This window comes from Coenobita brevimanus, chromosome 16, assembly GCF_032717465.1.
Source record: "Coenobita brevimanus isolate Jiangsu-jjx chromosome 16, ASM3271746v2, whole genome shotgun sequence".
Classification (NCBI taxonomy): Eukaryota; Metazoa; Arthropoda; class Malacostraca; order Decapoda; family Coenobitidae; genus Coenobita; species Coenobita brevimanus.
The window spans coordinates 30,749,989-30,762,220 of record NC_136969.1 but is presented as its reverse complement, the minus strand read 5'-3'; the positions used below and the strand labels follow the sequence as shown (position 1 = coordinate 30,762,220).

The 12,232-nt window shown below is 39.8% G+C and overlaps 1 protein-coding gene across 1 annotated transcript; it reads right to left on the bottom strand.

The window, feature by feature from the left end:
- Positions 1 to 3,600: 3,600 nt before the first annotated feature.
- On the bottom strand, positions 3,601 to 11,864 carry LOC145390940 (uncharacterized). Its single transcript, XM_080265674.1, has 3 exons — positions 11,634 to 11,864; positions 7,667 to 7,740; positions 3,601 to 7,210 (listed from the first exon to the last, which is right to left on the bottom strand). The coding sequence occupies exons 1-3, from the start codon at positions 11,639 to 11,641 to the stop codon at positions 4,194 to 4,196; spliced, it is 3,099 nt and encodes a 1,032-aa protein (XP_080121800.1). The 5' UTR covers positions 11,642 to 11,864; the 3' UTR covers positions 3,601 to 4,193.
- Positions 11,865 to 12,232: the final 368 nt, after the last annotated feature.

The following is a 12,232-nucleotide window of genomic DNA, read 5'->3' as shown; positions in this document are numbered from 1 at the left end:
TACTGATCAAAATAAAGGACACACACTTATTTTCATGCGATATTCTCAGGTCAACAGGGTAGTTTTCCTCTATCACATAAGCTCTGCCAAGGACATATAGTGACCTCCAGAATCTTAAATGACCTCGATTACGGTAGCCTCGCCTCGTCCCCTCCTACGTCCGGAAGGGGTAATATCGACTGGCTATTACCCTGTCTCTCTTTTACCGATATTCTAAGTTTTGGACAAACCTTTCTTCCCGCACCCTGAATTTTAAAGTGAATATTGTAGTATTTGATAACTGGCAACAAGTATCTTTTTTTGAAGGTGTTATGTAAAGAAAAAACTGGAAAGAGAGAGAGAGAAAAGAGAGAGAGAGAGAGAGAGAGAGAGAGAGAGAGAGAGAGAGAGAGAGAGAGAGAGAGAAAGGGGGGAACGTTTGGTAGTACTTTGAAGGCAAAACTGAACTAAACAGTATGTATGATGTTGAGTTTGTCAGCCATTATCAGAAGTTCTTGACCACACCACGTTTATCAGACTTTATTCAAATTAGACTGAAGGTGTCCATTAGTAATGCACTTTCACACAATCAACTGAGTCAATTGACTTTATTTAACCAATTCTGGCGAATATCGTCGTTTTTCTTTCATTTGTGCTGCTACCAGATAAATACATTTTGTTTAACGAGGCACCTTAGTAATGAAGGGGTTATTGAAGGCTGTAACTAACCCATCCAGTTCGAAAAGTGTCCCTTAAGCTGTTCAAGTCATCTGGAGGTAGGACGAAAAAAAAAAAAAAAGAGGTCCCCGTGGAGAAGAAGTCAGTGCTTCAAAACTTTTCTTAAGATATAATAAAACTGATATACATAATAATAATGAGTGTAGTAATGAAATCCGAGTACGTCTTTTTCACATTATTCTCATTGCCTTCACATCATCAACTTTTCGAACTGGCGGTGATAGACGCAACCTTCATTAAACCCACTTTTAATCACAAGACTTTCTTAAGCCAAATGAAACTGTTTGCAGGCAGAAGAAAGAATAAGCCAGCAAAAGACGTCACAGTTTTGAAGGGGTAAGAGTGAGAATCTTTTACCTTTTACCACTACAGAAAATATAATAAAGGATGATTAATGATACAATGAAGCTACGCCTCATCTATAAATTTATTTGTCTTTTTTGGACATGCTTTAAAAGTAGCAATACCTAAAATATAAAGTTAAAAAATAAACTCCTCCTTTATTTCTCAGCATAACAGACTGCTAAAGGTGTATGTATGCATTTTGGTATGTGTGTATTATGTATGTAAGTTGGTATGTATGTATTTTTGTATCTGTGTGTGTATGTATGTATATGTTAGTGTCTCTTAAAAGTACAACTGGCATTCAGTTTAATACAGCAAGAGATCTACATAGGGCAGTAGTGTGTTTAAGGTCCGTATTCTCGGAGTGGAAGGAAGCTTACTAACACCTCTTCCTCAGCGATTCATTTTGCATGTTACACCTTACTAGCCTCTTGCACCATATTTTTTCCTTTGTATATTCGACATAGTGTATAAGTAAGAAAAAAATATTAGACTGGCACATACAGAAATAAACCGGAAAAGAAAAGGTGTTAGAGCGCTTCCATATCCAAAAATATGACCCCTAAAGCATCACAATTTTTTTTTCTATTTGGCGGCGTAAATATGAAAAACTCCAACCAGGTACGCAGACATTAATGGAATTTTAATATAGTTTTTCTGTCTTTTTTTTTTTTAATTAACCCAGTGAATCAGGTGTGTTTTTATTTTTGGATGCTTTATTTTATTTTATTTTATTTTTATTTTTGGTCCCCCATTCGATTTTATTTAACTCTGGAGAGGCTTTTCAGAACTTGTTGGATATGATATAGATTTAATTCATTCTTTCTCCTCTAGATGTCACGCCTAACTTTAATAAAATCGTCTGGAAGTAGGCAGAAAATACTGAAAAACACGTCACTGTACTGAGAGAGAGAGAGAGAGAGAGAGAGAATGTATAAAATGACGACATAGCATGGCCCACATAATACTGAGAGAGAGAGAGGGAGGGAGAGAGAGTATAAAATGAGGACATAAACAAGGTCCTTCCAATACCAATATATTCGTAACACCTGAATCAGCTGAAGCAAAGACGCTCAGTTACGTCACCAATAAGACTGGCTAGACGTGCGAGGCATCAGGTAGGAGGCAAGACTTTTATTATGAAGACTGTAATACTTTGTTCTTCTCTCCAGCTTGTCTAATATACCGATAGCCGTATTCTTAAAAAGGAAAAGGAAATGTTGCTAAATGCGCTCTGTAATATGGCATGCAGGCTAACCACTTCTGATATTCACAGCTCTTCCATAAATGATCATAATAAATTGGCGACTAGCAAATATCTTCCCTTTCTCAGTTTTAAGAATACATCTATATGCAGAGACACAGTTCATCTCCACAGTCCAGTCAGAGCCCTAACCCCGAGGAGAGATGCAGCAGTGCCCAAGAAACAGATCAACGCTGCTTAAGTCTATGGGATGCTTAGAAACTGTTCATATAACAAAGGCAGCCAAACAGATGAAAACCTTGGAATATACATCAATGCGAGAGTGGTAAATTTGGTCAATCCCCTCAAAGAACCGAGAACGAACAATATCACAGATTTGTAAGAGAATGTTGAGGTGTGTACTGAACTGCCTAACTGAGAAATATGAGTCGTGAAGATGGAAACAGAAAAGGAAACACATTATGAGAACCTATGAAATACAAAATATGAAACATCAATGACATGAGCAAAGGTACTAGATGTGTAAGGTGACCTTCCTCTACTCACCCTTCTACCATACTTGAAAAATTACTTATCAGAACAGACCAGATTTACTGTATGTTATGAAAAGCATGTGATTTTTTTTTTTTTTACGGAATATGAAAAGAGGCAGGAAAAACATATTAAAAATAACATACACCAGATAACACGTGTCCTCCATTACAATATAAATAAAGAGGATATTGTGTTTAAAGATTCACAATTGCTGATTTAAAAAAAAAAAAAAAACTTTTCAGCAGACCCACCAAATGGCCTTTCAAAGCAGTTTTCTGTGTTTTGTCTTCTTATTCATCAGTGTCTGCTTCATCATGTTCCAAGTACCTGTACCTTAGAAATATTCCTTGATCCGCCCCTGAGGCAGTAGGAATAAAGCAAGAAATTAGGACACTGAGTTAAGGAGGTCAATCAGGGAAAACTACTGACCAATAACAGAAGAACTAGACAGATACGGTTCCATGATAATCTTAACCCCCTCAGTTCAAGTCTATTTAACTCTTGCTACCACCAGGGTAATGTACGCAATTTGAGAAGCATGTCAAATGGTAGTAGTAAAAGGATTAACCAAGGCTACATCTAACACAGCCAGTTTAAAAAGTCTCTTCTGAGATTTAAAAAAAAAAAAAAAAGTGTGGTGGTAGCGGGAATATTAAAAAAAAAGGAGGGGGGGGCAATCAAAGGGAGTAAAGGTGAATGTAAGGATCCAAGACTTATACCAGTGTTCCAGGAGCTCTGTGTTACAATTTGAGAAATGCATAACAGTGAAACAGGCTAAACGGAATGAGATGAATTTTCCTTTGGTAAACTAAGTAAATTCATTATAATTACCTGTTTATTTCGTTACACAATATTTCTTTCCATTTCAGATTCATTAGCTACTTACAAGGATATGATTTTTAAAACACGTAGAGAATTAACACAATAATCTGTTAGAGATTTATGAATGCATAATACTTAACGACGTCTATTAGAAAAATATCGTAACCTCGATAAACCAACTGAAAAAAATATTATGCAGTCTCTAACATGCAGAATATGGATATGTCTGGGTCACTTTATTCATTGAAAAAATGAAAAAATCGATTCACAGCTCAGAGGTCCAAAACAGTCACTGTATAGTAAAGAATCAGTAACACCTCTGAAAGGAAAGCACTGGTTATTAACTTTGTCAAACGAGTTCCAAAAGGAAGCACCTTACTAGAACTGCAAATCAACGCTTTCATAACATTATACAACCTCAGCCTTAAATTCTTGGAGTTTTTAGTGGGTGTTTATCCACTTGAGTAAGCCATTTCATTTGGCTTTCAACAAAAATGGTGAGTCACACTGGGCACCGTTTTCAATAATTCACAGTTTAAATTTAAGAACTCAAGCACCACATTGTGATAATTCAGCTCCACCACTGAAAAGAACACTGAATCATATTTCTTAGACTTTCGTACTGACTCTCATCCACCTTGTTAAGGGAGCGGACTACGAGGGATGTGTTAATGACAACCCTGTGTTGTTCAAGTAATGTTAGAAATTCCTGTGCTCCACTGAATGTGAGAGATGAAGACAAAAGATCAATTTCTTCATAAATGATGCTGAGGGCAGCAATGACCTCAGCTGCCCATGAGGCATTCTCATCGCCCACATGGCGTAGGTGGAGTGAGAGGTTTGGGGCATTTGTGAGGCAAGGCAGGTCAGAGGGCAGCACTGTACGTGGAAGATCTACCCGCAACACTAATTTTTCAATCCTGCCCTGAGTTATTTTCAGTGTCTCAGCAAGGGAACTTAAAGCAGCTTGCTCTGACACCCGAAGTTGCATTTCACCAACTTTTCTTATGGCAGACAAAGCAGAGGCTCCAAGCACACCTACATGACCCATCAAAGCCGATAAATTACCTTTTGGTAGCAAAGTCATCAACAGCTGGTCTGTAGTATCAGGGTTATCCCAGTCATAAAAGTGCTGGTCACACCTCAGCACCACATGGGTTGCTGGTCTTTGAGCCAGGGCAACTAATGTTGGTATCAAGTTCTCATAGCTACGCTCCTCAACATACCCATCATCACCAACTACCTTAATGCACTGAAGATTGCCCACAACTCGTATCATGACAGCCTCTGTGGTGAAACTCGTATGGCGGAGGAGTTGAAAAGTTGGGTTGGTGCCATCACATAAATCCACTGTTTCTGGTCGCCAAACATACTTTCTGATGATACATGATTCAACCATTTTGCATACAATGGGATGGTGACCAGACTCCCGTACCAGCTCCCAAAGAGGACCAGGATCACAGGTGAACCCCTGGGTCTCTAATAAATTCTTTGTTACCTCTTCAATGACAGTATCTGGTGCATTGTTCAAACACAAGTGACCAATGACAAAAATCATGGTGTTGATCCACTTGCGTGCTCGAATAGTTTTAAAAGTGGGTGACATCTTGGGTGAAGCTCTGCTCCTCATGGGTGGAGCTCCAAATCCTATATTGGTACCAGTAATTACTTTTCCAAAAATCCTAAGATTCTTTAAAGGATCAATTACCGAATCTGTCTGGCGATCTGACTCCTGAGTCAGTTTATTGGTGACGTACAGAGCAGCCAGATATTCCATCTGACTCTTATGAAGGAATGAAAAGTGGTACCTTAAGCCAGTGAGGGTATTTGTCACTTCACATACTAGGAAGGCAGAGAAAACTTGAATACTATCAATTTGGCATTTTGAGCACAGACAGGCAAGTGTCCTACGTCGCTGCTCACTCAGTGTGAATTCATCTTCCTCCAACATGTCATAAGCCTCACGACCTAGTGCAAGTAGCCATTCCTCCATGAAGGTCTGAAGTTCTAGCTCATGGTAGAAGGAGGTGTTCTGCAACCGTGATATCAGCTTGGTTGAGCACAGCTGCATTATCTCTGCATATAATTTTGTAGCTGAAGTCACTTTAGCAATTCTGGCCTTGTCATCTTTCCAGAGACAAATGATCAGTGCTAGTGTGAGAGGAAGTTTCAGGTGGTCACCCAAACCTTTCCCAGAAGTTCTCAGAAATGTCAGAAATTCACTTTTTTGCTGTTTTCGATGAACTTCATTTAGTTCAATTGAATTAAACACACGCGATGTGAAGTCGAAAATTCCTTCAGCTGAAAACCCATGATTTGAGAGTGTCATGTGACTGAGGTGGTATTTCTCTGCCATCTGGGTCACGATGAACGAGAATTCTGGACGGGTAGTGATTATGATTCTAGAATTACCGAGAACAGAGAGAACATCATTCAGAAGTTGCCTGCCATGTGTAGTGGCTTCATCCATTCCATCCACAACATAGAGGACATTCATCTTCCCCAGTGTGGATATAATGTCTTTTTCCTTAAACTGGCTGCATGTCTCCAGTAACAAGTTTTTACACAGGAAGGGCACAAGAGCATTGCTCGTTACAGCTCTCATCTCAATGAAGATCACTATATCAACAGATCTAAGGGTTTCAACAGCACCATGACCTGTCCTCCAGTCATGAAGTAGATAGCGACACAGAGATGTCTTCCCGCACCCAGCTATACCGGTCACCACAAGGACTGAAGGAAGTATGCCTGTCGGGTTACTAGTTTCCTCTTCGATTATCTCTGTCTTGAGCAGTAAGGCTAGGTTCACAACTCTACCCTTCTCCAAGATGTGTAGGGGTGTGAAGATTTTGTCCACTGTCATCTCTGGAAACTGTTCATCACTTAACCAAGTAAAGGGGTTCAGTGCTTTCAACTTTGCATACCGACTCATTGCTTCCTTTCTCCCACTGGTAATAAACTGACCAACAAGTTCAGCTCGAAACTTCTTCACATTCTCAAAATAGTCTGACGAATTCAATAGCACAGTTGAGTTTAAGATTTCATCAATTTCATTTCTAAACTGCTTTTGCAAATCATCTGTGTCCACCATGAAGAAGTTGGCTGTTTCCTGAAGGAGGGTGTCAAATATTACTGCAAGATCATCTAAATTAGCCTGAAGTTGATCAGTATTTAGAATTTCATGCTCGTGACACACTCGATTCCTCACATTTTTTAGATCACGTACTGCCCTGGAAAAGGACTCAGGCAGATTCATGTCACTGAAGCACTTATGAATCATCTTGGTGAGAAGCGACACATCATAGTCAGCTAATTCAAATGGCTCAGCAAGAATTTCCTTTTCGTCCTTCTGAAAGTTATCACGGAATTGGCTTTTGGACCACAGGAGGATTTGATGGCAGAAATCGACCATAGATGTAGGCCACACTTCAACCTCTGCCACTCTAGACCTGTACAACATCACCAGAAATACAGCCTTAAGGAGCCTCTTACTGGTCTGCGTAGCTGCCTTGAAGAAGCGTCCAAAGTTGACATCCTCTGCCGTATACCCGGCTGGAGAGGTCGCCATCCTTATGACGTTGAGGACTTCTGCAAAACCATTACATTTAAGGAAGAACTACAAAATCTCCATCCACTTTCCTCAATATCCTCATACCTGCTCTCACAACTATATTTTCATGAACTGTATGTGTTGCCAGTATACTTGCTGAATTTGAGGTTACATGGCAGTTGTATCTCTATCGAATGAACAAATGTATTTTCCTGTATCCATTTTCCAAAAAGTACTAATATTTCATTGTGTTCTTATCAAGTTTATCCTATCTCTAACTAATGCATCAATGCATTTTTCTTAATCTATCTCCTGTGAGCAAAAATTTTTCACACGTCTCTTATCAAGTTTATCCAACCTCTGTCTAAAGAACAAATGCAATTTCCTGTGTCCATTTTCCAAAAAAAAGCATTAATATTTCACACTTCTCACATCAAGGTTAATCGTCTGCCAAATGTAAGTTCTCCATGAATAACTACAAACACTGTATTTACTTGTCTTCCTCTGCCATTTCGATGAACTCTTTTCCTCATGATCCTCGTTCGTGCAGTCCGTATCTGGTCCCTCACTGGAAGATAAATAAATGCAAATTAAAATACTTTATATACAAACTCATATAACAACTTCACATTGATGACGCGTTGTTTAGTATATTTTTCCTACCTCTAGACAACTTCATTTGGCTCAGAGAAGACTTATCGAAATGAGGAGGACAGATACAACCTCCATTACCCCGTCACTACCTGGGCGCCCTCCTAAACCAAATTTATTCACCTGGCAGTAGGAAGAATGACGTACGAAAATACATCACTGGATTGAATAGGTTAAGACCAAACTGTGTAAAAAATGAAATAACGAACCAGTTAAACGTTCCTACACATGCCTGAGATACTGTACTGAATCTTTTGCCCAAATGATTCTTCGTCCATGCATTTATCGTTTACCTAATTAACTGACAATCCAACTTTTACCTGACATCAGACCTGAGTAAAGCTAGCACTACTTTCGACATTAGGAAGCTAGTTTTTCTGGGTGTAGTAATGCATATGTGAATACCTGCATGAGCATATTTACCCAGTGAAGATAATGAAGTAAAAATGGAAATAATTATGAGGCTAAAAAAAAAAAAGTCTTCATTGCATAATTGTGAGTGCATAAAAATAAAAACGGTTTGGTGGATACATGGTGAAAAAAGTTACGAAATTCTATCTTCTTCCAAGGAAAGTATGCCTGTGTGTGTGTGTGTGTGTGTGTGTGTGTGTGTGTGTGTGTGTGTGTGTGTGTGTGTGTGTGTGTGTGTGTGTGTGTGTGTGTGTGTGTGATTACGGGCTTCCACACCGCATAATGTCAACTAATTAGCCAGTGGAAGCGTGAGAATGCTGATGTAAAGCAGGCTGAAAATGACCAGATGATACTTGGGTAGGGTGAGGTTGTGGAGGGGAGGAGGGGTTTGGGTAACGGTGAAAGTGAAGTAGGGTTGGGGGGGATGGTAAGGAGTAAGGTAGGGCAAGGAGGACATGGGTGTAGTGGGGCTGGGGTGGGAGGATGATAATGGTGAGGGAAGGGAAGGGCAGAGAAGGGAAGGGGGGAGGGGAGGAAAGGGAAGAGGGAGTGAAATGGGGAGGGGGGTGGTCTGCAGAGGGTGATGAGAAGGGGGGTGACAATGAGAGGGGGTGGATGAGATGGGGAGGTTGTAAAGATTAGGTGGGATGGGGGATAGTGAGGGTAGGATAGGGTAGGTGGTAAGAGTAATGTGGGGAAACAAATTATTTTTTTTATTCATTCATTTTTCCTTCCTCTGTTCTGATATATAAAAAAATAGGGTGAAGATGACTTGGAAAAGAAAAATAAGGTAATCGGGAAAGAGAACAGAGGGTGAGAATGACTGAGAAATCCGCTTGGAATCCTTCATAATCCCCCTACAGGCAGGGTCAAAAGTTGGCCTAATATTTCACCAGTTCTGATTCTCATTTTCTGCTTCTGGTAAATATTCCTAATCTGAGAAAAGTTTGGTATATTCCCCCGGGTATAAATGAAGCTCTTTGATCAAATTTATCTGGGAAGAGAGTGACGGACATGCCCTGAGTGTGGAGTTGACGCAGTGGAATAGTAGGTTGACAGAAGCAGAGAAAAATTGTAAGAGAGGCTACTATAAATTGACAAGAATGCGGCTAACAGAAACGCAATGATAAAAGAGTGATTGACAGCCAGTGCTACTACTACTGCTACTACTACTACTACTACTACTACTACTACTGCTACTACTACTACTACTACTACTACTTCTACTACCAACGCAAGAATCTCCCTAAGTGAATAAAATCGTCTGATAGCAGCAAGAATAATGTAAAATAAAACATCACTGTAGTGCAGGGGAGGAGCTGGCGATAAGATGCTGTTTCCTGAGCGCCTTGAATCCAGTGTCTTAATTTTTTTTCTTTTTGTTCATTCTTACTATTTGCAGCCGGTTTCATTCAGCTAGGGAGAGAAGTTTCGATCTGGAGGATATACAAACTGATTGAAAGATAGATAGATAGATAGATAGATAGACACAGACATAGACAGATAGATAGATAGATAGCTAGATAGACAGTCTTAACACGTTCAGTACATCTTTTAATTTTACCCTTGCTACTTCTAAGCGATGTTATTCAGCGTGGGAGAGACTTTTTACACTGGGAGGGTCAGATATTATAGCCTTAATTAACCTCTCCCAGACTACACATCCCTCAAAAGTTGAAAGAAATCGTCTTGAGGTACTAAGAATGAAATCCAACAACTGAGTCCTCATGTGAAGGCTTAATAAACCCCTTCATTATTTTAGATTTTTCCTGAGTTAAATCGTCTAGGGGTGACAGGAATGAAACAAAAAATGCCACTGGACTGACTGGGTTAATTATTTAGAAGGCAGTGAGTGATATAACTTGACTGATAACTGATAAAATAACTGATAATCGTACTCTATCGCCCGACTACAGCAAGAGGTGGTCACAACCTAATCTTCATGTCATCGTCCTCTGATAACTCGATCATGGACTGATAACTAAAGATTAGACTGAAACTGCAGCTGTCTGAACCGTAAAATGGGCACAAAAAGGTTCTAGTGAATGATACATATTTTTAAAAATTTAGATATTCCTTATAGACACACACACACACACACACACATACACACACTCTTGGATCACTTATTAAGTCCTACGAAAAATCCTATGGTAATGAATAGAGAGAGAGAGAGAGAGAGAGAGAGAGAGAGAGAGAGAGAGTTTTCTACCATCCAGTACACGTTTCAGCACTGGGAGATCATATCGCTGAAGACCAAGCAGGAAAGAATGGAACATGGCAAGCACAAATAAACTGGCCAAATAATACAAGGCGAAATCATTATGGCCAACACACCAGAAAATGAGTGGTACTGGAGATGTGACAAGAGATTTCGCCGCATCTCTTCCTTAACGATTTATTCTGGACAAAACATTTAGTATCCTATTATAGAGTACTGATGCATTTTATGTACCGATGTTCAAACGATATAAATAACATACAAGGGAATATTAGGGTGTGACGATCAATAAATCACTAAGGAAGAGTAGCTACGAGGCCTCCCATACCATTTTGCATACGGCTCTACGACAGGATACCCAAAATACAGCTAAAATTCTCCTGTGTTTGAACCACCTGTTAGCTAGTACGTGCTCAGTGTCACCGAGGACGCATGAGCCTAACTCTCTCGGGACCTCCACAAACAAAACTTGGCCGCTCAACGTTATCGAATGAATAACCCTCTGAATAATATAGCCCTTATCTCACACTGCGCCCTTATCACTGTTGCTGTTTCCCGTCGATATTCACTGACGAACTTACGATCACTTCTTTGTCGTAACTAAGCATCCCACGCCCTCCTTTTTTCCAAGAGTAAGGCATGGGAAATTCCTAAACTCCTCTGTCCTTGTCCTTCCTATTATAAAAAATAAATAAATAAAAAATAAAAGAGGTACGACTTTATACTAGCCATGCCTTACTCCGGTGACAATAATTCACTTGACCTTCTACAGTTAAGGGGAAGACACGCCGCCTGTTTACATTTCCTGTAATACACATTCATCACTTGCTTCTGTGAATTTATGGTGATAATTAAAGCATAATTAACCATACTGAAAATACTGTCAATTTAGCACGATTCATGAATGTGCTAAGATACAATTCATCGCGGTACTATGTGTGTTTGTATACATTTTTAAGCTAGTTGGTGTTACTATGGCAAAAGCAACACATTACAGTACTTGCCAGATGCTACATCGCTTCCACACAAATACAAGGTCAACATTCTATCACATTTCACTGTTGCCTCACAGACACATGTTTAAGAGAATGCACAACATCGAAATGGCCATACACACAATATCAAAGTCGGCATAAGCTATTAAAAAGTAACTGAAACTATGAGGTTAAAGAAAATACCTGTCCATTGTGGAAGCGTTTGGAAGCCCAGTCGCCAGATAGTCGTAGCGGCGACACTAACCTTCTTGGTGATTTCACGTCACATGGATTAATTTTCCCTCTCTCCACGTCTATAGAAACATGCTTGCCACTTTCACAGATCCGTTCATTATCACTGCTTCACCGTACAAGCCATAGGGGGTGCGGGAGGAAGGGAAACGTTGGGAAGGGAGTGGTGTGCCTGGTGTGAGACGTGGAGTTGGCGGGCCGAGATTCCAAGGTCAAAGAATCCAATATTGTGTCAGGCTACAACCCGCGAATTCAAGGATGCCATTTGATCACCGTATCCATAGATTTTTACAGTTATCTACCGTCAGTTTGTTATTCACTATACATTTTTATCCATATTGCAACGATAGTCTGATGATCTTGGCGTGTACACAAATTATGGGTTTACGTGAAGCCAGCAGTATTCTTAGCTGGCAACGCTAGTGTATGTGAGTCGCCATTGAGCGCTGGACTCTACGATGTGAAGTGCTAAATAATTCTCACATATTACCACAGCTCTTTCAAAAGTTCAAAGCAAATTATTTCCCTCGTGAATTATTGATACTACTACA

What these genes read in the sequence shown, in the direction of transcription:
- LOC145390940 (XM_080265674.1), bottom strand. An exon ending in GAAATGGCAGAGGAAGACAA is followed by an intron (nt 7,211 to 7,666) that starts GTAAATACAGTG and finishes ATGGTTTTGCAG; the next exon opens with AAGTCCTCAACGTCATAAGG.